Below are 26547 nucleotides of genomic sequence, written 5' to 3'. Positions count from 1 at the left end.
TTTTTTTTCTCCAGTTGAAACATATTCACAAATAAAATGAGAGTAGTAGGAAGAAGATACTGAAAAATGCTGGCAGTTACAGCTAAAAGCTAATCAAACAGCATTACTGCACAAAGAAACATTGATGTTAGGGAACGAAGATGTTTTTAATTTAATTTCAGTTGTGTGAAGCTAAATGTGATCCTTGCTTCCTCAGGAGAATGCATGCCCTTATGCCACAAAGCTAGCAGTTGTGTTCTTAGGCATATTCAAAGAGGAAGTCCTTTCTTCTAACAAATGATAACATACCATCTATTTGTTTGGAAGACTCTTATTGCTATGAAAAATGCATAAAATATATCATTCATGAAATAATAAGTAGCACCATTTTGAGAAGTGCGGTAAAATTAATTTATTAAAACCATAAAACTTCTAGTGCTACGGGTCTAGAAAATAGATCCATGCTGAACTATTTTTAAGTATTCTCAATTATTAAAAGTAGAAAAATTATAAATTATTTCTAATAATAGAATATTTCTAATAATTAAAAAATCTACTATTTAGTTATTTAAAGTCCATAAGATTCAATATGTGGTCCTTTTTAACCTTTGTAAAGAAAATCTTAAATATTTTGGATTAAGAAAGTATTCTGTTTTTAAGTGATGACAGCTCCATTTTTATTATGCTTAGAATTCGGATAGAGATAGCTTTTATTTTTGGGTTGGTACTTCAGTACAGAATTCTTTGCGTAATTTTTGAGTAGTTTTTATTTCCATTAACAAATTAAATGCTTTCAATTTTTAGCCCATAACAAAGTTACATACCTCATTCCAGTTTTTGGTTAATTTTCTGAGTATAAGAGTTAAAAAATATTCATGAGAAATTATATACTTATAACTGTAAAATATTTTGGTGACTATCAAGAGTAATATCTGAAAATGGAAATAAGGTTTAAACTGTTATTTCATCTTTTTTAAATAGGTGACTTAAATCTTGAATAGAGGAGCAGAAATGCCACCACCAGTAGGTCCCCCCCTATACCCACCTCCTGATGGAGGCTGGGGCTGGGTAGTGGTTGGAGCATCTTTTATCTCCATTGGATTTTCATATGCATTCCCCAAAGCTGTCACAGTGTTCTTCAAAGAAATTCAGCAAATATTCAACACTACTTACAGTGAAATAGCCTGGATATCATCCATTATGCTGGCTGTTATGTACGCAGGAGGTAAGGTTTCTGGGAATAAATGGAATTTCAGATTCAGAAAACAATGCTTCAGTGCCACAGTGCTTTACATGTAATGTCTTGGTATATTATAGCCCTGTTTTTGTGTTGTAGTCATTTAAAACCAACCAAAAATATAATCCCAAATGAATTTTTAATAATTTTATTGATTCTGCATTTTGACCTATTCATTTCATTCTTTAGTATTACTAGAGTATTTATTAAAGAATGAGGGTTTATTTGAACAAAGTAATGTTTACTAAATTATGGAATTTCCAAAGGAGGCACCTTTCTATTTAAGAATGGAATAAAGTCTACACCGCAGTGTTAGTGTATCATTTCCTCCCATTGTTACCATTGGTAGAAATGCTTTCTTCCTAATGAGAAAGAAACTCCAGTTGTTGACGATCTGTAAGCCTGCAGCTGCAGAAATGGAGTGTTATCATGTACATTCTGGATCCATTCCAGTTTGTGTGATCAAAATAATTCCTTATTTCTGTAGTACTCTTTAAATATGACATTTAAAAAAAAAAGATTTACTTACTTTAAGAGAAGGAGAGAGAGAGAGAGAAAGGAGTGAGAGGTTGAGGGAGATGGAAAAGGAAAATCTCCAACCAACCCCCCACTGATTGCAGACCTAATGTGGGGCTTGATCTCACAACCCTGAGATCTTAACCTGAGCTGAAGTCAGGAGTTGGACACTTAACTGCTTGTGCCACCCAGGCAGCTCTAAATATGACATTTTTAAATGTAAACGGTTGCCTGACAATTATCTTGTTATTTTTCATGTTCAGATGAGCGTAAGATTCATGAGGGAGAAAAATCAAAGAACCGTATCACTTTTGAATGTTTAAAAAAATTGGAATTATTAGTGCATTATTATGTCATTTATTTTCTTGAAATCAATCTAAACAGCAGACCAGAAGGTCTCTACATTTTTTAAAGTCATTATGTAAAATATTTAGGTTTTTAGAGTTTTCATTTTTCAACTGGATATTCGACTTTAGGAGACAGGTGTAGACTCAGAATATAAGCATTGGAAGAAATTATACGAATCATCTAGCACAATTTCTTACCTTACAGTTGGGGGTAATGTGGCTCATAGTGATAGGGAAATACCATTAATAATAATATCCAATATTTATTAGTATTTACTTTCAGCTAAGTCCTCTCTAAATACTTGCTGTGTGTCATACAATTTAATCCTCTTAGCAGTGCATAAGTATTATTTTCTCTCCATTCTATAACTGAAGAAATAGAGACATAAAATAGTTTCCCAAGACAAACAGCTCATTAGTGGCAGATAGAAATCAAGACTCAAAATATTGAGTCATGTGCTCTTCTCCCTTTCTCGTATCTTCCTCTTTACCTCTGGAAAGTGATAGAGCCAGATCTAGGCCGGGCTTCTAGAGAGCGAATTCAGGTGCAACCCCCACCAAGGTCATTTGTCAGTGACATAATAATCTACAGGATACTCTCTCTCTATGGTGAAAATGTGGTCCTCCAACGATCCTGTGTGTGTGTGTGTGTGTGTGTGTGTACGCGCGCGCGCGCTCATGCACACGCACCTGCATATTGGTATGTGTTTTTCTACTTTCTATATGTTGGCAATGTTACATTAATCTAGTATGTCTCCTTTACCCTTTTTAGTTAAGTTAAATGGATGCATTTTGGTTCCACTACTAAAAGGTGTCTTTAAAATGCTGTTTGAGTATATCAATGAAAAATTCTGCTTCTAAAACACATTCTGAGTATCTCCTTTGGACATTGCTTTAAGGATTCTAACTGTGTTATTTCTGATTATATAGAAACAATAGATACTGTGTACCTGTTTTTTTCCTTTATTGGAAGGGTTAGTTGTCTATTTAATAATGTTTTACTAGAACAACATACAAGTCGCCCTGTCCTGAGCTTCATAATGTGCTAATGTTATGTAGTTACCTGCCTTATAAATACAACTGAAACAGATTCCTCTAGTGAATTCATAGAAGTCTACTGAGTTTGACCTATGCAGTCATAATTTTATGTTGAATAAGTAGTTGACTAACTCATAAGCAAGAGAAAAATTTGTATAACTTTTTCATTAAGTCAAGTCTTAATTGACTTTATTAGTTTAAAGCAAAAAACCTCAAAGTCCCAGTACCTCAAAGGAATACAAGTTTACTTATTGCTCAAACAATGTTTCATCTGGTGGCTGTGCCATCACATGAGACTTTGTGGTGTTTCCAAAATCTGCTCCTCTTCGCTAGGCAGAAAATGGACACAAGTAACATGGAAGATCATGTGGGATATTTTGGGGGCCAGGCCTGGAAAGGGTAAACAACATTTCTGCACGTATTCTACTGGTCAGAATTCTTGTGCTACTCTACGTAAAGATGGGAGCCAGGTTTGCTGGAAAACACAGGATTCCTAGAGGAAGAAATAGAGTAGGATTGCATCCGGTAAGTCTCAGACAGAGCCTGATACTCCAGTAATCATTCTTCATCCAATGAAAGTAGGATATATTTATAGACTTGCCATGGTCATATGATAGCTTCCACTCTCTGGCTGGATCTATGGAAAGGTTTAGAATGAAGAATGATATAATTTCTTTTCTCAAGCCATTAAATCTCAGTATCAAATTATAATGTGTAAATGCCTATAATATGTATTTATTATTAAATAATTTTTCAATTTATTCATGTCCTTATTTCCTATTTTAATATATATACACATATATGTGTATATTATACATATATGTATAATAATATATGCATATACATATACGTACAATAATATATGTGTGTATATTATACATATATGTATATATATTATACATATTTAAAAAAACACAAAAGAGGGGTGCCTGGGTAGCTCAGTTGGTTAAGTGTCTGACTCTTGATTTCAGCTCAGGTCACAGTGTCAGGGTCATACGACGGAGCGTTGCCTTGGGCTCTATGCTCAGCTCAGAGTCTGCTTGTCTCTCTCCCTCTGCTCATTCCCTTTGTTCTCACTCTCTCTCTCTTTTCTTGCAAATAAATAAAAAACACAAAACAGAACTCTTTTGAAGCTCATCAAAAAAATGGTAGTTTGGGGGTGCCTGGATGACTCAGTTCGTCATCTTGACTGTGATCTCGGCTCACGGTCATGAGTTCAAGCTCTGTGTTGGGCTCCATGCTGGGCATGGAGCCTACTTAAAAAAAAAAAAAATGTAGTTTGGTTAAATAAGTAGCTATCAATTCAGGAAAAAAAAATATCTTAAAATGTTTAGCGTAATAGATGAAAAAATCTTTCCAAAGATCAGTAGGAATTTTCTACTTGTTTCAAGAAAACAAATGTTGGACACATGAAGATACTTACGTAGTAATTGATGATGGTGATATCTAGGTGAGATCCACTAAGTCTCTGGAATATTGCTTAGCATTGTTAGTTGTCAGAACTGAGACATTTTCTTTATCGTCTCTGGCCATGGAAAAGTCAGTATTTGCAGAAGATCTGCTACACTGTGGTCTTTCCCTTGAATGTGGAAAAGCAATCCCAGGCCCATGGCCTGTAGGATAGAAATGTTATTACCTGCCATATCCACTGGTTAATGGAGAACTCATTATACTTTACATGGTTTGTTGCAAATAACATTCGTGTCTTCTCTTGATAATTGGTTTTAATCTTTTAATAAGAAATAGTTGAGGGGCGCCTGGGTGGCTCAGTGGGTTAAGCCTCTACCTTCAGCTCAGGTCATGATCTCAGGGTCCTGGGATCGAGCCCCACATCGGGCTCTCTACTCATGGGAAGCCTGCTTCCCCCCCTCTCTCTGCCTGCTGCTCTGCCTACTTGTGATCTCTCTCTCTCTCTGTTAAATAAATAAATAAAAATCTTAAAAAAAAATAGTTGGTACATTGAAAATTGTAATCTCAATATGAAAATAGTCCCCTTTATGTGGATGCAGATAATTTTTTTCAGAAATATAATAACTATTTAGAACAAAAAAATCTGATAGTTTCAATTAATCTGAGACACAGATATTGGTCCTATTACCAAAGTGGTAGTGTTTTTTCAAATATGGTCCCCAGACTTCCTGTTTCTGAATCATGTGTCTCTTGTCAAAAATGCATAGTTGTGGATTTCCTCCCAAACCCCTTTTTAGCAGAATTTCTCTTGGTGGAGTCCCAAAACTTACATTTCAGCAAGCATCCCTGAAAAACACTTCATGTACAACATAAGGATTCGCTGTTGTAGAAGAAGATCAATAATTGATTTAAAAATATTTAAATTATCCTTTAATATTTGAAAGATCTCTATTTATAGAGGCCTTTTAGGTTGATGATTATAAAATAAATTCAAAGACCATAAGGTGAAAAGGCATAGAGTTTAGTATGAAGTTTAATGAGGCTGTCTACCAAGTAACGGAAATACTCTGTTCAACATAACGCTAATTACGTTAGCCTAGAGAACATCTAAGGTCTGACACACTCATTAGGGCTTAGCACTCAACCTATTAATCACCATGGTGGGGTCATGGTGGGGTCACTGGGTAAGATGAAGTGTGTTCTGAGGGCTGGCCTGTGATGTCAGGACTGGAGTCTCTTGTAGTAATTAGTTGGCATCTGAGCCTTGGTAGTAAGATATTACCTTCCCTTCTGATGTCTGAATTAAAAACGAAGCTAATAAAAGGTATGAAGGAAGGATGGAAAAGAATGCAAATTATGTTTATACCTTACTTCATCCTTAGAATAATGACATTAGATTACAGCAACCCATCTGGTCATCCATATGGTCTCCTGGAGTTCTAGTGAATTTCAGCAAATAGGTCAAACACAGTGGTCACTCCATTAATAAAGCACTAAGTAGAGGTAGAAAACATATTACAAATTAAACTTTACACATTGTTTAGATGGATATAGGGATTTATTTTATAAACAGTGATTATATAGGTTTATCTTTTAGTACAGTGTTTATCTTTGTTACTCTATTGAAAGATAATGTGAACCTGCTTAGCTACACAATTACTGAATACAGATTTGGGGCTGCCAATCTCTGTGAGTACCTCATGTTATTTTTCTGGTAATATCTGTTATGACTTGGAAGAATCAGCCATTCTGGAGGAGGGAGTTGGCTTTGTCTCCATGGTAACACACTCTTCTGTCTTATGTGAGTAGTGACTGCCAATTGTACTGAGGTAAGGGCGATGGTTTTATAATGGAATACTTCTCCTAGGGGGCCAAGCATCAGACCACTCAGTCTTTTTCTACTGGAGGCCAAGAAGCAAAAGATTCTGGGCATGGGATGTTGGTGGTCATAATATACAATGCGTGTTTTTCTATTCTTTTTTAAATCTAAGCTTACTACATTATTTTGCTTTGTGTTTCAAATATTTTGCAGAATGAAGAGACCTACTAAAAAATAATTCAAAAGTACTGTCTCTTAGCAGCAGCCACCAAAAAAAAAAAAAAAAAAAAAAGTTCATTCCATTTCTGTGACTGAGATCTAGCTAGGGTTTTCACCTTAGTTTTCTAAAGTCCCAAAGTTCACTTGGATAGTTCCATGCAAGCAAGCAGCTGTGCGTCTTTTGTAACTACACTGCGATTTTTTTTTAAATCCATGAACATAGATATTGTTAACATTTTCCTAGAAAATACGGTATAGGGTAGCAGAAATCATTTTGCTCACTGTATATTCATGTGCTCCTATGTATTTTCCAACTTCCCTACACTCAGATGGAGACCATGTGATTAGTTCTGGCCAGTGAAATGAGAGTACAAAGATATATGTCATCCCTGGTCACCTGGAAAGAACAGTTCCAGTTGGGGTGCCTCTTCCTTTTTCCTCTTCTCCTGGCAGCAATCTTGTTTCATACGACTTGGCTACAAGGGGATGATCCTTAACCCACTGTATAGATTGAATAATTAAGGAGGAAATTTTTATTAAGCTTCCATAGTTTGTTGTACAGAAAAACCTGTATTATACTGATCAATACAGACGTGAAGTCTTAGATTGCTGTGTAATTAGAATATAAATTATGTCAACTGTAAGCATGGACTAGAACAGACTATGGGATGTCTTCATTTAACTCATGTCATGAGAACATGAGGAGGTTTGTATGTGGTTTAGAGCTCTGGTAGAGAAGAGGAAGACTTCAGTGTCTCAAAGGAAAAAAGAACCGGATGTGGAAATCAGCACTGCCAGTTTTCATGGGAGTAATAGTGAGAGGCAGGTATTTGTACTTCAAGGCACAGAAGTAGAGATCAGATCATGCCTGTGGAGCTTTCTATGATTAAATGTCTCTGTGTCCCTTCCAAGACAGAAATGGAAGGAGGCCTGGATCAAGGGCAGATCTTGAGTATGTTTAGTCCTAACTATTCAGGAGATACTGTTCCTATAGAGAGCTGATAATTCAAATAATATTGGATTATTGCTAAATTTTATTTTCAGCAGGAAAAAAAAATAAGAAACTTTATTTAAACCATTTTTTGATATGTGTTCTTTAGACAATGAACGTTTCACTTACCAATGTATAAAAAGAACCTACTAACTAACTTACGGCCTAATAAGAATATCTTTCCTAATTTTGGACTTAAATTCCTCTAAAATACGTTGTTGCATTATTATACATTCCATGCAAATGTGTTTTGGTTACAAATGACAGAAACCTGAGTCTAAAGAGAAGTGTTCCTGAGTACAAACAGAAGCGACACAGAGGTCCCAGAGCCTTCCAGGTCAACAAGTTTCCCTGGTTTCTGTCTGTCACGTATCTCTGTCTCCTCTCTCCTCTGCTCCTAACAGTGAGGTAGCTTTGTTTGTTTATTTTGGTATACTTCCCCTGACAGAGGGAAGGTGATTACTGGCATTTCAGTCTCAAATTTGACATGAGACTGCTCCTCTTCCCTAAATTATAATCTGACAAATGCTAGGGAAGATGGCTAGGATCTGGCCCAATTTGCATCAGCCCCTGCAGGCGATGGATGAATGAGGGGCTAAGATTGGCAGCCTGAGTGGAACTATATACTCGGGACAGGAAAGACACAGTTCCCGATTAGAAGGATAACATTCTTCCCAGAAGAGGGAAGGTTTATGAAGAGACGAAACAATCAGTGCCCCCTACTTTATTATTTTTTAAAGTAGACTGATATATGATTTCCCAAAAATAAAGCCACGTATTGCTTTTTTACTAATCCCTCATGGGTAACTTTACACTTAGTTTCTTTATAACTAAGTAGCTATTTATATATATGTCAAAATTGATATTCCGTATTTAGAAACTCGATTGCCTAATGAAATGTAATTCTCAGTAGTTATCTAGAGGACTCAGTTACATTTACTAGAGTTGGCCCCTTGAGTGGAGCTTAGATTTGGAAAATCCTAGGATCTCAGGAGGGTTTATTAATAGTTTAATCGTCCAGTGAGAGGCAGAAGAGCATTGTCATTAAAATAATGAGCTCCAAAATAACAGATATAAAATGTGGACTTTGCAACTTTGTGGCTTGGGCCCCCCATTGGACCTTGGATCTTCAGTTTCCCCATCTGTAAAATCATAGAAAAAAAAATGGTATCTACTGCTCAGCATGATTGTTACAAACAATGATTATAATCTATATTAAGTCCTGAGTTTCATGCCTATGGATTTTTTGTGTTTGATTCATGGGAGTTTTGCCTGTTGTTGTTGAACATTATAGCCATTGTAGAATGAAACCACAGGTTAGGTACAAGGAAGATAGTCTGATTAGAACAACCTGTGCCAGTAAGATTTTTAAACAGAGGGTAATGTAAGAAATAAATAGGTCAATAATCAGTTCTAAAAGAAATTCCATGGCATTTACTCATATTTGCTGTGGCATTTCCCTATGCCTTCTGCTATTCAGGTAGTGGAGTGGACATTTGTCATTCTTTTTGGGGTATCATATACCTTTGAAATACTTCCTATGTTAGGAGATTCTGAACTTCATGATTTCCTGCCTTCCCAGGTAAAAAAACAGAAATTCACTTTCTCAGAATTCCTTGCACCTAGGCCACCAAGCCCCATAAATCTAGTGTAGTGAGGCCAGGTTTGATTCAGAAGCTACTGACGTGAAGGAACAGATGCCTCAAGGAATACATTTGGCGAGGTGGTTACAGATAATTCATGATCCAGAAGCAGCATAAAAATGGTGTCTCTGTTGGAAGTCAGTGGGACTTGTAGTACAGGCTGTAGAGTATGTGGCTGTGGGTGGCAGCAGTGATGTGCCTATTAGAACAATCAGTTTCACAGTGTGATTTGTGCAGTGCTGTGGACCGAATAGTGTCTCCCCTCAAAATCTCAAATTCATATGCTGTATTTGGATATAGGGCTTTTAGGAAGAATTAAGGTTAAATGAGGTCATGGGGTAAGGTCCTACACCAGTAGGATTGATGGCTTTATTAGAAGGGGAAGGGAGATATGTCTCTCTGCATTTTCATACAGCTGAAGCAAAGGCAGTGGGAATACACAGCAAGAAGGAGGCCAGACTCACCAGGAAACAGTTGGCTGGCACCATGGCCTTGGACTTGCAGCCTCCAGAACTGTGAGAAATAAATTTTTGTTGATTAAGATGCCTAGTCTATTATATTTTGTTATAGTAGCACAAGCTGATTAAAATATAGGCAGCTTCAAACTTTTTTTTTTTAATCTTCCTTAATATTCTGTTAGTTAGTCCTCACTGGATGTGTTCTTCTTTAAGTAGTATGATAATCTAATATGATATCTAATACGATAGATATATGTGAGGTGAAGTTCCTAAAAGGTACTAGTGAGGTCTAGAGTGAAATACTTTCCTGAACTATACTAATTAATCTGAATACTATTTCTGTGAATATTTATTTCAAAACAAGGAACCATTCTGTGCCCTCTCAGGCAGCACTTATGTTAGGATTGAGAATATGCAACATTTTTTGCAATTAACTATTTTAAAAGGACCTTATAAAGATAGTAATTAAATTTCATTTTTTCATATGCTGTAAGTGACTTAAGTTTGATGGATTATGGCAGAGAATTTGAAATACTCTTTGGTTATACTCTTTGATTACTTCCTTTTCTTTTTCCTTTCTTCTTTCTTTCTTTCTTTCTTTCTATGACAGTAGTGACTCTGGCAGAATAATTGCTCTATTTCAGAGAGGTTTTTAAATGATTAATCTAGATGGCTGTTCTTGTGTAAGTATTTGCTCAGCTGGTTAGGAGTAGCTATGCACATATGGGGCTCATAGATCTGACCTTAAGATATGGTCCCTGGCTGTGGCAGAAACTTTGGTTCAGCCCAGTTAGTACACGTTTTTTGTGATCATCAGAGGTGGGGATTTGTGAGTAACCCAGTATCATAACTAGGGAGAAAACCCTATATAACTTCACTCATTCATTTGTTTATTCTTCAGATACACACTGGACAATGAACAATGTGCAAAGTACTGGCTTGGCTCAGAAAAGTCACACAGAGCCATCAGACATAGGCTTGGCTTACAGGATAATAAATTTTATTTATTTAATTGCAGTTTTCAAATATATGAGTAAGGAAGTACAGTAGTTGCCATGAAACTACATAGAAAAGAAACATCTCATAAGTGCATGATCAGGAACTGTTTCTTTCTGAAACTGAAGGATGAGGATGCAGCATTAATGAAAGAAAGGAAAGTATTTGAAGCCCAGCAAATAGTTTAAGTGAAAGCCCTAAAGGGGGAAAGGTCATAGAGAGCTCTAGTAGACCAAAGGAAATGAAGGTGATTGACATATGATGAAAAGATGGAGAGAAGTGTAATCGATGGCCTAAAATCCACTGAAATCATCCTAGGTAACATATTTTGTGTCCATGCAGACACAAAAGAAGAGAATCAGAATATGGCCATCTAGGATATCAATATCACAACTCTCAGCACTCTGCCTGTTTTTGTTCTATTTTAGGATCATAATTCTTTTTTTTTTTTTTTTAAGATATTATTTATTTATTTGACAGAGAAAGAGATCACAAGTAGGCAGAGATGCAGGCGGGGTGGGGGGGAAGAAGGTTCCCCGCTGAGTAGAGAGCCCGATGTGGGGCTTGATCCCAGGACCCTGAGATCATAACCTGAGCCAAAGGCAGAGGCTTAACCCACTGAGCCACTCAGGGACCCCAGGACCGTAATTCTTAATGTGTTAAAATACAGTTGATTCTCATTATTCACATTAGTTATGTTTTATGAAGTTAACAGTAGACACCGAATCAGTGAATATTGAATTCTTGCTCCTAGGGAAAATACAAGGTTAGGTTCCTCTGAGCCCCTGGTTATATTTTCATCAACTGATCAATATATAACCTTGTTTTATGTGTGTTTCTGCTCAAAGACATCTTATTTAATAGTTGATTCATTAACACTGAACTCCCAGTAACAGCACGGTAATGCATGCCTGAATGAAGCTTATAGAACATATATATTTTCTCCATAAGGCACAATGCAGCCTTCTGGTGCTTAGGAACACTAATCCATACTTAAGACATTAGGCTGTAAGACCAATTTTAAACAGCAAAATCATCAACAAAAAGTACAAAAAATGTGGGAAATATGCCACTAAATAGAGAAAAGGACACTTGCAGTATGAGAACTGAAATAAGTCAGTGTCCCCTTGCTTGACCTTGGGAACTAGGAGGTTCCAGTTTTTCCCCATTCTGCACATCTCTATGAATAAATGTGAAAGCACTGCAAATATTGATTTGGGATTTAGTGAGTAGGCAAGTTCACCTACATATGGAATCTGAAGATAAGGAGGATCCACCCTGTCTGTAGACTTTCTCAGATAGAATTGTGGTTTCCCATGCTGTATAAAATGATTTGGAGTTACCCAGTGTTTTTATTACAGTTGTTTTATTTACATTAGCATTTATGTAGATACACATTGATGATAACTCTAGATTTTACCCAAGTTCTCCTGAAGGAATACATCTTGCTCAAGCTATTAAAATAATAATAATTACACCTAGAATCATCTTAATCACCAGAAGGGCATTAAGTCTAAAGCTTTGGAGAACTGCTATGGAAGTTTTGGTAGATTTTTGAAGACTGATGCTAGGGTGGTTGGTGCTCCACAGCCTTCAGTGATTCTGATTTGCGTGTGTTCTGCAAACTCTGGGTATGTTTAGCATTGTAGCATTTTCTTGATTCACATTGTTCTTCTTTGTCCTCATCAACTCATGCAGTCCATGACTGAGTTAGAGATTGATGCGAAGGACCGAATGGAAGTAACCTATATATTTTTTCAGCACACCCAGGAATGAGTATACATTCCTGCAAGCTGAGAAGGAATGCCCAGGAAATAGAACTCTGATCTGCTTTGGATTAATCCACTCTCTTCAGAGGATAACGTAAAAAAGAATCTATAAACAAGTATATGAATGAAATCTAGGTGATGAACAAAGGGTAATAAAGGCAGAAATGTGTGTGTTAGTGATTTGGAGTTTCTTTTAGATTTTCCAGACTTCCACTGTTCATAACCATGTAAGTCATAACCATGACTTACATTGATATAGAAAGTATAAGAATCCTCTCGATACCCAAAGCATTTAAAGTATCATTTTAAGATTAACTAACATCCTATTAATTTGAAGAATTCAGAGAGTAAGTTAAAAATGTTGGAGATTTTATCTCAGCTTGTGTAAACTGTCATAATACTAGGGGGAAGATGAAATGGTATGTGGTGTGGAAATGACGGTTGTGAAATCCATGTGGCACAAAGAACAGACACTTGGATATTTGACTTTTGGGCAAGAACAGGAGTAGAGAAACATTGAAACAGCGGTCTGTCTCAATGGTACAGATTTCTATCATCCTCCAAACAGTGGACATTAATCTAGAGATTGAGAAACTTTTCACAGCTTCTCTATATTCTCTGCCCTTGTTGTCTGGGACAAACTTTTTTTTCCTCTATCAGAAATATGCAAAAGGTTGAATGTTAGTAACCTTCCTTAGAGTGCTCTTAAACACGTAGAGGCTGTATTAACCTTCCATATCCTGCTTGGGTAAGACAAGTATTTCACAGTTTAAAATATATGTAAAATATCTATGTAGAGTTAATTTTTCCTTTTCAGATAAAGAAAAAAACAAGTTTAAGGAATTAACTTCGGTAAAATGAATGATAAGCCTTTCTCATGACCACTCCTTCACACAAGAAAGAATATGAAGAACCTTTATGTTGGGCAAAGATACTACTTGGAGGTGTTCCTTATATCAAGCATGATGTGTTTTAGAAGCTGGAGAAAACTTTCCAGTGGCAGCATAACCTTGGCTCCTTGAAGTTGTCTCCCATATTAGTTCAAACACAACTGAGCTAGAAGCTTGAGGCAATTCGTAAGTACTTACGAAACTATAGTCCCTGACAAAACAGCCTGCCTCTCCCCGTATGTTATCGATATTCTAAAATAAGTCTGTGGGAGAAAAAAGGAAGACAGTTTCATTCACTTCATATTTTAAGTTCATATTTGAGACTTTTTATTTTATCTTTTTGACTAATTTTATTCTCTTAGGTTTAATGAATGAAACATCAGTTAATGTTGAGTAACTATTAGATATAGGTATTCTTTTCTCTCTACCTGTGGAGTATCAGAATTGAAAACAGAAATGCTTCCTGTTTCCTTATCTTCAGCATTCATTCATTCTCCCTTAGGGGTCAGTAGTAGCAGCAGCAGAAAAACACATCTCACAAAGAATCTGAATTTCCATTTGGTTTCAGACAATACTTTTTTGTTGCTTTGCTAGGTCATAAATATTTCTTTATACCATTGACTGAATATAATAGGCTTAAATTAAATTAGCTAAATTTGGATATTAGTTTTGCTTGCAATGATAGTTATTCATGACCTTCCAACTGTAACTGTTCATGTTTTTTCTTTAAGAGGAGAGAATGCAGGGGCAGGGGGCCAAGAGAATTTTAAATAGACTTCACACCCAGTGTTGACCCCATGTGGGGCTCAGTCTTACAACCCTGAGATCCTGACCTGAGCCTAAATCAGGAGTCAGAAGTTCAACCAACTGCGCCACCCAGGCACCCAGTTCATGTTTTTTCTAAGAGGTATTCCCTTTATCCACTGTAGTGCGTAATCACTGATTTTTAAGTAAAGAGTTGAGATCCATTCTTGTTCTAAAACATAACAAAAACTTTCAAAGATGAATAACTAATTTTTTCTTTACTAAATTCCTAAACAAAAGAAGTCTTATGCCTTTTTTTTTTTTTTTAAAGATTTTATTTATTTATTTGACAGAGATCACAAGTAGGCAGAGAAGCAGTCAGAGAGTAGGAAGCAGGCTCCTCACCGAGCAGAGAGTCCGATGCAGGGCTTGATCCCAGGACCTTGAGATCATGACCTGAACTGAAGGCAGAGGCTTACCCACTGAGCCACCCAGATGCCCCCTTATGCCTTTTTTTAAAAAGAGGTAGTGTAACATAATGGAATAGTGCTGTCGGGCACAGACTTGAGTTTGGCCACATTCAGATTCATGGCTGCTGTTTACTAGCCGAGTAGCTCTGGCCAGTTACTTAATACTTCTCAGCTTCAGTTCCTTATAAATAAAAAATCCATGCTGCTTTTCATGAGTATATTTTCAAACTCTTTTGATGAGTTTCATCTCACCTAATTATACACAATAAGGAAGAACAATGTGGTTATCTGGGCAAACATATCCTACCAACTAAACCTGTGTGTGTTCAGGTAATGTTCTAGCATTGAGCTTATTTGAGATGTTTTGAAAATTCAAAATTATTCAAAGACCTGGAGAGCATCTTTGATGTGGAAACTAGGAAAAATGGCTTAAGAAGAAAAGAAAATCTCATATGATAATGTGAACTTTGTCTTAGATGTCAACCTGCAAAAAAATTACAAAAATAAGGGAAAGAGGATCCATCTTTCTATGACTTTGACCACATTTTTGCCTATCTTTCTTCTAGACATTTCTAAATTAGATGATTTAACCTTTACACCAGATTTTATTCTGTCTTCTAGGTTTCTTCCCCCTCCCTTCTTGTCTGTTTCACTGCACTAGACTGAAGAAAGCTGTCTGCTGTGAGAATGCATGAGTTGCAGAATCCATCATAACAATAGCGAAGCCATTGTGTTTTATCACCCTTTGCAGTGAATGGCTGTGTATTGTGTTTGGACAGATTTTAACACAGTGTATGCACACAGTGAGCAACATACAAATAACATAATGCAGCCAGAGAAAATTTGAAACAGAGAAACTAAAATGATCAGAAGGATGTATTTGTGAGCTTGAATTTGTTTTTGAAATGGAGAATCCTCTGCTACCACGACAGACAAATCAGATTTTATCTTTACACAGTGGAAATACCAAATCTAAGAAGAGAGATAATAAAACAATATGAAGTTCTGAAGGGTAGGGATTATGTGAATAGATGTGTTAGCTAAATTATACAATATTGGAATTGTAGTGAGAGAAGAAGTAAATGTAGGGACCAAAAGACTGAAAAAGATAATTTTTATTATATAAGGGAATGATGATCCAGTAGAATTTATGATCCCAATAAAAAATAAATTAGACCAAAATTTTAACAGAATCAAAGTTTAGATAAATTCATGAATGGTATATCTACATATAAATGGAAATAAAGTTATTTAGTATATATGCTTAACCCCATTCTTATTGGGATTGTTGAATTGTGAATTTACTAAGAATAAGATAGCATGTTAATCTTTAAAGGAGTTATTGGAAGCAGGACTCATACCTTGATGTGTCCGGTTTTAAAGTTCTTAGTTCTGTTAACTTTTTTTTTGTTTGCTTCTTTTTTTGATATAAGAATTCTTACCATGATGCCTCATCCTTTTCCTTCTTAATCTCACCTGCTTACATCTGGACCTATCTACTTCACCTCTCCTGTACTGTCTGCATCGTAGCCGAGGCCAGTCCCTTTGCTCAACCACTTCCTCTTTTACCGCTCACCTGGTGCAAGACATTACTACAGATGAAATTTACTTTTCTCTCCTTCATTTGCCATAGTTCCCATTACAACAGAATCAGTCCGTGCCATATAAACATGATATTTTATCTTCCAACTTGGGAAAAATGAAGCAAGATAAATAAATATTTTCTAGACCCATGTTTCCTGTCAGCCACAACCCTACTTATTTCCTTCCCTTTAAGCAAAACTTCTTGAAAACATGACTGTATGTAGTATCTCTGATTTCTCTTTTCTATCTCTTCACTCCATTCTGGTTAGATATTTGCTCTCACCACTCATCCAAAATTGCTGTTTTTAGGATCTCCCATGACTGCTGTCATTCCTCAGTTTCCATCACGCTGACATTTAAGCAGCATTTGACACAGTAGCTGTTCACACTCTCTACCATCAAACATTTTCTTAATTTTACTTGTAAAATACCACACACATTTTTTCTTCTGATGCTGTTAGCCATGCCTTCTTAGTGTTTGTTTCCAGTGTGTCTTTATTTCCTTAAACTGTCAGCATTGGAAATATGTCCTCTTGGATTTCTTTTCTGTATATATTTGCTCCATAGGTAACTTGTACTTCTGAATGACGATAGCTATTATTTATGAGTTGATGCCTTTCAAATTTACATCTCCAGTCCTAATCTCTCTTGAACTCTGGACCTGCATATAAAGTATTCTTTCAACATTTCCACTCAAATGCTTAATAGCAATCTCTAACTTAACCTATCTAAAATTGAGCTCCTGAAATTCTCCCCCAAAGCTACTGATCAAACCAAAAACATAGGAATGTTTCTTGATTTCTCTCTCTCTCTTTCTCTCATTCTTGCAACTCTGATTAGCACATTTTTTGGTTCTACCTCCTAAATAAATCCAAAATTTGATTGCTTTTCATCACTTCTGCTGCCATTACTTGGTTCAAGACACTATTATTTGTAGTCTAGATTATTATTGTAGCCTATAAGTTGATGGCCTTGTTTCTGTATATAGCTGCATGTGAAATCCTCCCGCAGCCTAAGTCCAATCTTTTCTTTCCTTTTTGCAAACATACCAGAGCTTCCCATCTCATTCACAGTGTTTACTGTCCCCCATTACGTCCCTGACCCTATTATTCTTGCTCTCACCCTGCTCTAGCTATATTGCTCACCTGCTGTTTCTAGAATATGCCAGTCATGCTTTCATCTCGGAGGGTTGTACTTAATTCTTCCCTTTATTAGAATGATATTCCCTTGAATTTATAAATGACTATCCCCATATCTGCCCTTCTTTTAGGTCTTTACTCAAAACTTCTGAGAGAGGTCTTCTAGAGCTAGCCTGTTAAAATCTCAACACTGTATCTACCCAGTGCTGTCCTCTTTGCTTGCATTATTTTTCTCATCTGTATCATTTGTCACTATCCATTATTTAGTTCTTACTAGAATGCTACTGCCCAACAGAACTTTCTATGATGATAGAAATGTTCTATAAATCTGCTTATCCAGGGAATGGATAATCCAATAGCCACATGTGGCTATTGAACCCTTCAAAGTTAGTTTGAGGAAGGAACTAATTTTTTTTTAAATTTTATTTATTTATTTGACAGAGAGAGAGATCACAAGTAGGCAGAGAGGTAGGCAGAGAGAGAGAGAGAGGAGGAAGCAGGCTCCCTGCTGAGCAGAGAGCCCGATGCAGGGCTCAACCCCAGGACCCTGAGATCGTGACCGATCCAAAGGTGGAGGCTTGAACCTACTGAGCCACCCAGGTGCCCCAGGAACTTTTTTTTTTTTTAATTTCCTTTTAATTTAAACTTTAAAAGCTTTAGTTGGCTAATGGCTACCTTGTTGGCAGCGCAGGTTCAGAAGGTAAACTTTCAACACCAAACTGGAATGTAAATGTCATGAGAGCAAGGACTTTTTTCCTGTTTTGTTCACTTTTGGATCCCCAGTGGGTAGCCTAACCTTGGTACATAAAAGGTGCTTAATGTTTAAAAGGAAAGGACAAATGGATCATTATCAAAATTATTGTAACAATCATAAAATAAGCCATGAAAAACTGGGTTTCTAATGTTATAATTGATTTTTCAGGAGTCACTTTTCCAGAACCTAAATTCCTTCACTGGTTTTTTTTTTGTTTTTTTTTTTTTCTTCCTTTTATTTAATAAACTTGTATTGAGCGCCTCCTATGGTAGATATTGATGTCCAAAGACAAAAATGATACAGTCCCTACAAGGACTTTTATCCACTTGGGTAGAAAAAGAAGGAAAAATTTTAAAATCTATGTGATAATTTTAAAGACAGAGATATGAACTGCTGTGGAAAGAAAAGAAATAAAATAAAATAAAAGAAATAAAATAATAAAAGAAATAAAATAATGGTTAGAAGAATAGTTGGTAGAAATGGAAATGGTAAGGCATCCTGGAGGGTAGAGAGGATTTGACCTGTTTAGGAAAAGTCAGTATTTTAGTAGAAGGACCGCAGAAATCATCTTTGAAATTAGTTACTTCCTATAATATAAAATGTGGAAACGTGGGATATTTGAGTACAAGGCATGGCATAATAGGCCATTGTGTGCTCTTATGAGGTCACAGTGTAAATACACAGAGAATACTGTCATAAATTTGGAAATTCTTCAACTACTTTTTGTTACAAAGCTTTAAAACAATAATTATTTGTTTTCAACTGTTGTTCCCATTTCCATTGCTTTTTTATTTCCATTGGTCTTTCCATGCGCATATTTTCTTGCTTACAGTTAGTGAATAGTTTACAAATTCTTCTTCTTTCATTCCTGAACAGGCATGCAGTTTATAAAGACTGACAATGAAATTTTTTTAGATAAACTTGTGTTTTGTTTTACTTTCAAAGATTATGGTCAAGTTCTGTCTGCTATGCAGAATCTTTTTCAATACCTCATTTTTGGTGAACTTTTAAATTTTAATTCCAAAGTATATAGCATAGTGTTATATTGGTTTCAGGTGTACAATATAGTGATTCAACAATTCTATACATTACTCAGTGCTCATCATGATACGTGTACTCTTAATTCCCACGACAGAGTCCCCCCTCTGGGAGCCATCAGTTTGTTCTCTATAGTTAAGAGTCTGCTTTTTGGTTTCTCTCTCTCTCTCTCTCTCTTTTTAAAATTTTGTTCATTTGTTTTTGACAATGAAAATTTAATTGTAGAGATTAAAAATATATGTATACATAATGTTATTACTCATAACATGTATGTATGTATATATGATATTAATGTCAGAGATACCTCATCAGCTCCATAAATTGTCATATACACTCTAAGACAACTTTAAAGCAGAAAAGTCTGAAAGACTGTCAGGTGCAGGGCAGTAGCTCATAGATCCTCAGTGGAATACAGCTTTTGTGTCCTCTTATTCTAGTGCTGCGGATTAGGTGACAGTGGAATAAAGAGTACTGTTAATTTAGTAAAACAAGGTGCTGTTTCACCTTTCACACCAGCCAAGGAACGTATCGAGTATCTCTCCTGGAAACAGCTTACTGTCGTTGTTCAGTATCAGTTTTCAGGTGTGTATATCTATAAGGAAAGAATAAAATAAAATTGTTAAATAAAAAATATTAGTATTAACAATATCCTTTAAAAATGATATCTCAAGTCTTCTTGAGCTTAGTCTTCAGGTTTTTATCCCAATTATAGACAATTAGAAAGAACCATAACTGAACATGCTAATCTGATACATTATTTACCAAATAAATACATGTTGCATTTTATAAGATAGAACTTATGATAGACTTGTGGAACCGGTTGGATGCTTTTATCTGTGGTGTTTGCCAAGTTACAAAACAGAATTTAAGACATAAATGTGATTCTAATTTAATTACACAGAGCATTGTTAACTAGTTAATGATTTAATATTTTCATTAAAAGTATACATAGAAAATGGAGGTGCTTTTGTATTTTAGGAATAATTTTTTAAAAATTGAGATATACATGGCATTTTTACTTTTAAGAGTATAGTGACAACAGAAAGTCCCATATAAGTATTTTACCTATGAAATGAAGAGGATAATAGAAAACTTATAGTTATGAAAATATGTTAATTAGATAAATCACATGAAATATAATATACTTCCTACCAGGTTATCAATTCCAAAAAAATGATAACTATCGATATTTCAGTGCCAAAGAATCATAGTACATCTCCAGAAATACTGTTGCACGAATCCTTTCCCTCAAGAACTCATCTGCATTGAATCACAGAGATACAGGAATTAATCATTTGCTTATATTCATTACTAAATAGACTGTTGCTGGTGGGTTCTTATCATATGTTATTGGAATAGTTTATTATTAAACAACTAGAATCCACTTCCAACTCTATATAATTTAATATTATTTAAAGAAACATTTCACACATCGCTTCATAATTACATGCATTTACAGACCTTTACAAAGTGAAAGGAAGTTTCCTCCACTTACTGCTGCTTTACTTTACAGAAAAAACAGATCAAGAAAGTACTGAGTTTTTTGAAAGCCATAAAGGGAGTAGCAGTGGTAGGAGGAGGGCATTGGTGTCTGATTTCCAGAAGTCATTTTTCAGGATTCTTTCTCCTTGTTAGGTCATTCTCTGTCCTTCCTATTGAAAATAGTACATACCATTCTTCCACTAGAAATAACTTGCCTCAAATTATTTTCACCACAAAAAAGTTGTTTTATGGATTTAAAATTTCTGTACTGCTTAATTACACTCTGAAATATGTGAGATGTATTTTGAAAATTATACTAAGAAGCATAAGCTGTATCGAGTCTTATTATTATCTCACTTAATGAATAATAAATACTTTTACTTTTCAACACTTTTAAGCCTTTCAAAAAATATGAGCAGTTATTTCATTGCCCTCCTTAGTATTATTTGATGAAACTACTTATTTTCTGTTCTCTTAATCATCCCTCATAAATCAGCCCCTAAACCTTTTAGACATTTCACTTGTTTCTCCCTAAACTGCTTTCTACATGTTCTCATTATTGTAATTTATTTCTTGAGTGTTGACGGTTTACTTGGCACCATTCAAAACATAACATCTTTCTATTTAGAGAGGTGATTCAGATTGTCACACTGCAGTTCCTGTTGTCTCAGAAGAAAGAAAGAGTGTGGACTAAACCATCCCAATCAAGTCAGGGATCTGAGGAAGGGATCAAAACAATTAGTTAGTGGGTAGAGCTCAGAAGCATTTTTTTAGCCTCAAACTCATTTTCTCCATGTGTTTTAAGTTATCTCACTTATAGTGAGGAGTGAGTAGATGTGGTTAATTTGAGTTGCTTTGGACTATGGGTTACTAGAAAGCCCTGAATACCAGTGGCATTCATATGGAAAACTAACATGACTTGAAACTCTTTGAGAAAGGTCTTTGGAATATGAAGAATGGCTATTTTCATTTAGCCATCTTGTGTATTTTTTTTTTTAAATCAATATCTTAAGCTGATTTGAAAACAGAATATTTCAAGTTTTTAAGTATAGACTGGTTGACATAAGTATATGGCTTTTAAGTAGACATTCCATTTTAAAAGAGAAAAAGGAATGAAAAGGTAGGGAGGGGGGAAAAAGGATGGCAAGAGAAGACACAGATTTTAGGAACCATGGCAGACAGATTGTTTGCTTACTACAACCTTGTCACTATTCTTACTAACCTTGGAGATCAACTTATATAGTCTGAATTCTTATTAACCAATTTCTGATCCACTCCATTTTAATGACTCTGTTAATAGTGAGCAAGTTAGTAAATAGCATTGGAAATTAGCAGGATACAAAACCAGGCACCAGGAAATCTGACTACTAGTTTTGGTTTTCCATCTTTGGGCCATTAGGCTGCTGGCTGTGATGGTTTAGGTTGTGCTGTGCCTCAAGTTCCTGTCCTTAGCACCCTCAGTTCAAGTCCTCCAAACCCTCCCCACTCAGTAATCATTACTTACATCTCTGGAAGAAAGTTAGGGATTTTATGTGATACAGTATTTGGAAATACAGTTGTCCAGTGTTTTATACTTTATGGCCGATGCAAAAGTGCATCAGAATAAAGATATACAAAGTCACCTTAAATATTAAGAAAGAAACTCTAAGCTGTAGTAGTAATCATACCAAATCCAATTACTTAGCTAAATAAGAATGTTATTCAAAAGGAGGTCATGAGGCAAAACTCGGTCAGTATCAATCCAAACACTGTCCAGCGTGAAGGAAACTTAGCTAACTGATATAGCATATTACAATTATATTAGCAAGATCATTGAAAATACGGAGTGAGTATGAATGTTGTATTGGGATGGGAAAAGTGTGTACTTTTAGGTAGAGCTCATTGTAGTCCCAGTAAGATGAGTTAGTCCCTGGCAATGACTTCTCTGTTCTCCCCACCTGCTGATTGTAGGGTAAGGGAGGATTGGTGTTTGAGGACTGAGGGTGTTGTGTGTGAAATCTCAGGCAATGGGAAAGCTAGATTATTAGAAATCATAGAGCGAGTAAAATGAAGGGCCCAAGTTGGTGAGGGGGATGTTTGCATTTGAATTGTGGAGGGAGAGTAAGATCAACCGCATTGGTTGAGGACAGATTCTAACTTATGACTATTTCAGTATATCACTGAGGTAGAATGTGACAAAAAAGAGAATCAAAGGTAAAAGGTTGGGTTGGGGAGCATAAAAAAGTGAGAAGTCACACGTATATTGATATCCCTAAGAAAGATGATTGGTAGTGTGGTAGAGGTAGACCCTTAGCCAGCCTTGACTGGGTAAGAGACCTGAAGCCAATCAATAATGCAAGGAGGTTGTTGGAGGGAGTGCTCTAACTTGATGGAAATAGCATAGAAGAGGCACAAAGATTTGTAAAAGAAAGGGTGAAATTGGAGGGGGAGTTTAGAATTGAATAGAGAACAGGGAGAACACTTATAACACCCCCTAGCCCTGAAGCACCTGGGTGGGGAATAAAACAGTTTCCAATTAAAAGGGTATCAAAGGAGGTAGTTTTGTGATGGAGCAGCTATGGCACTCAAAAAAGCTAAAAGAACGAAACACAAACAGACAAATGAAGCACCTCCATTGTGCACAGGAGAAGGTTAGAAAACCATTATGAGAACAGGTCAGCTCGAAGAGCATGGATACTCACTTGGTTTCTAGTTCTCTTCTTAAACGTTTCCTTTAGTGGCGCGGTGGCACTCCTCTTAGCTACACACCAGGATATGGGCCAAGTGGCTCTTAGCCACTCCTTCGGCAGCATGGAACAGTCTGTTGGTAAATGACAGTGGCTAGAACTAGGATAGCAAACAGTCAATCTGATATGCTCTCAGATTACCGACAAAACTAGTGTTTGAGTTTACGAGACTAAAACCCTGTCATCAAACAATGTTCTAGATAATGAATGTCACATTGTGAAACCTATGGTATGATATTCAACCATGTGTCCCCCGGAAAGGACACACTCTTCTATGTATTGTGGTATTGCTTTTCTTTTTCTATTATACAGGAAAACAGAAACCTAGGAATTCTGAAAGTTTACCAACTTCTGAATTAAGGAAATATCAAATAGATAGGTGCCGTATGTAGACATTTGTCTGAGGTTGTTTTTCCAATTTGTCTAAACTTTCATCTTATAATTCATTTTTTGTAAATTAAAAATTGCAAAAATACTTCTCCACTTAAAATTATTAGTGGTACCATTAAGTTGAGTGAAAGTCATGACCCATCTATATTGTCACTGGATATCCACACGTTCTCATTAATTGTGTCTGTGCATGGTTTGGATAATTAAATTCATAATTAGTCACATTTCCTCTTAAAGTCATTTCTTCTTAATATTGAGTTTACTGTTAAAAATCTACACAATTTTATAGAATCGATAGGAGGTAAGGGAATCTGTTGGTATTATGTCTCCATGTTGATTACCAGGCTGGTCAGGTCGGTATTTCCTTTCCTTTTCTCATCATCTCCTTATTTCTTACTTCATGTAAGTGTTCTATGGGGGAAAAAAAAAAGTGAAGTAATTTGTCTAGAAAAATTGTGTCCTCACTCTGTCTTTCTGCTCTTTTTTTATTTTTCTCTTTATTAAATGTCACTTTCTAATTCCTATATCATTATTCATTCAACATTTTCATTCCTCTCTTTTGATTATAAATGTTGTAGTCTTAATTCTTAGTTGTGAAATTCAAAGCTTTTATGACACCTTTCTGCATAAGAAGTTCAGCTTTAATAACAAAATTCTAGTATATTTGAAGAGTTGTAAGATAGATTATACTAAAATGTGCTTTTATGGCTTTTAAAATAATCATGCAACAAGTGGATAGATTCCTACCTTGTAAACAGATTAGTTTCATCTTTTTTTTTTTTTTTCCTAGACCAAGTTGTTGTCACTTAAATTTGGCGTGTTAATAAAAGTAGGCATCTGAAGACAGAATGACAGTTCAGGAAAAACTAAACACAACTTTCAAACAGCACAATGAAGCTTGCTGACAATGTAGCTGACTTTGAGACCTAGATAGTGCTATCCAGTTGTCTGCTTCTGTGGAGAAGTTAAAAATAGATCTAGGAAGAGATTTCTTTAAAGTTATTGATAATTGGGGCACCTAGGTGTCTCAGTCAGTTAAGTGCCTTCCTTCAGTTCTCTGAGCCTTAACCTCAGGTCATGCTCCCAGGGTCCTGGGATCAAGTCCCGCATCAGGCTCCCTGCTCAGCCTGCTTCTCCCTCTCCTTCTGCTTCTCCCCTTGCTTGTACAGGTGCTCTCTGTCAAATAAATAAATAAAATCTTAATAAATAAATAAATAAATAAATAAAATTCTTGCTAATTATTGAGGATCTACTTTTGTTGTAGAAAGCTGTCCCAGCTTTCACATTTCCAAAAATATTCTTTTTGTCTACACACAGGTCAGTTATAAACCAACCACTTGTGAAAATCTGGAATGAATTTTTAGGACAGAAGTCCTCAATCATTAGTTCAAGATCTGCTGGGAATTATCAATGCATTATCTTGCAGGTGTCCATACCACTTACGGCCACCACATATTTTATTGTTGTTAGTGCTCTTTGGAGATTTCCTCTGACACTTAATTAGGCACATCTCTGTCAGCTTGTCTACCAAAAGAACTCTTATCTTCTAACCCCACCCACAGGAATAGTTTTAAGTCTGCACTAGACGAGTGGGCTCTCTAAAATTAAAATAACCAGAAAATGCAGCTCTTAAAATGATAAACCTCTGGTTTTCCCCAAATTTCCCCTATTTCCTGTGCTAGTACATAAATACATTTTTAGTGTGAGAATTAGGTATGTTAGCAGTAAGAATCTATAGACTTACTGTTAAGTAGCTGCAGCTGAGTAAAATATTGGTAAAGCAAAAACAGTATTATTTTATAACGGAAGTCATCAAAAAACACGAGAAATGACTTAGCTACGGAGGACTAGATTGGTGGCCATATCACAGAGAAGATTGGGCCTGAGTATCTGGGCAAAGTCCATCGATTTTACTTTTTCTTTTCCTAATTTATTTTGACACGTACTCAGATCCCAGGTGACATTTTTTGTGTGTGTGCTCAGAAAACTCTCCTGAAATATGTGCTTTTCAGAATTAAATGGGTTAGTACCATTCCACTAAAATATGATTCTGTTCATAGATCTCAGGAGCTTTCAGAATCTCAAGTCTCCTCACCACCTGTGTTTATCCATAATAGTGTTTATCCATCCAGGCTCCCCACGCACATCCCTAGACCTGTGGAGAGCTTTGTAATAGATTAGAAACAAAAGGGGAGGAAAATACATCACTCCATAAAATGAATAATCATGAAAGTGTAATCTAAAGCAAACACGTTTATTAAATATCTGCTGGGACAGGTTCTAAATACCTTTATGCCCAAGTGCCTTCTTTTTTGGCTTGGTCTGCTTCCTTTTATGTAATAAACAGTTAATAGTGCATACCACAAGTGAATGATATGCAAAATATTCACGCCCAAACATGTTTAGTCTTTTACATTTTATTCTTACATACACTCAAAACTTACGAATCGAGTAAGAAACTACCCCTCAGATTTTTTTTTTAGGAAATCTTAAGTGACAAAAGACAGTAACATTTTGCATTTGTGTAGCATTAAAATATATGAGTTTGGAGAATGATAGGCTCATCATGTTGTAGATTACAGAACTTCTGAAGGGTAGTTCACCAAGGTTGGATGACTCGAGAAAGATCACAGGGGTAGTGTACAGGAAAGCAAGTGTTGCAGCCCCTGGCTCATGCTTTGAAGTGTATGATAGCATAAGAGTCCCAGATATAAGTCCCATTAACTTTCATCTCTACTTTTTCAAATCCTCGAGCTCATTGGCTATCTAAACACTACGGACTTAATATAAAAAAGACCATATTCCAGTCTTCATTCCACTAGTTGTTAGCCACGTGACCCTCATGGGTGTCACCAGAGTCCTCTGAGCTTGACTCCTTCATCTGTAATGTGGTTATATGGCAGATCCA

At 35.9% G+C, this 26547-nt stretch overlaps 1 protein-coding gene across 5 annotated transcripts in view; it reads left to right on the top strand.

Annotated features, from left to right (window-relative positions):
- SLC16A7 (solute carrier family 16 member 7) overlaps positions 1-26547 on the top strand; it is a 181070-nt gene that overhangs the window by 97994 nt on the left and 56529 nt on the right. For 4 of the 5 annotated variants that reach the window (XM_047740746.1, XM_047740749.1, XM_047740747.1 and 1 more), the window contains one exon: positions 961-1204. The exons of the other annotated variant lie outside the window; for it this stretch is intronic. In XM_047740746.1, coding sequence (XP_047596702.1) covers positions 991-1204 — 214 coding nt within the window. In that variant the 5' untranslated portion in view covers positions 961-990. The remainder of the gene's footprint in view (positions 1-960; positions 1205-26547) is intronic. 5 annotated transcript variants of the gene reach the window in all.

The sequence above is a fragment of the Lutra lutra genome, chromosome 8, assembly GCF_902655055.1.
Source record: "Lutra lutra chromosome 8, mLutLut1.2, whole genome shotgun sequence".
NCBI lineage: Eukaryota > Metazoa > Chordata > Mammalia > Carnivora > Mustelidae > Lutra > Lutra lutra.
This window is presented reverse-complemented; position numbering and strand designations above follow the sequence as displayed.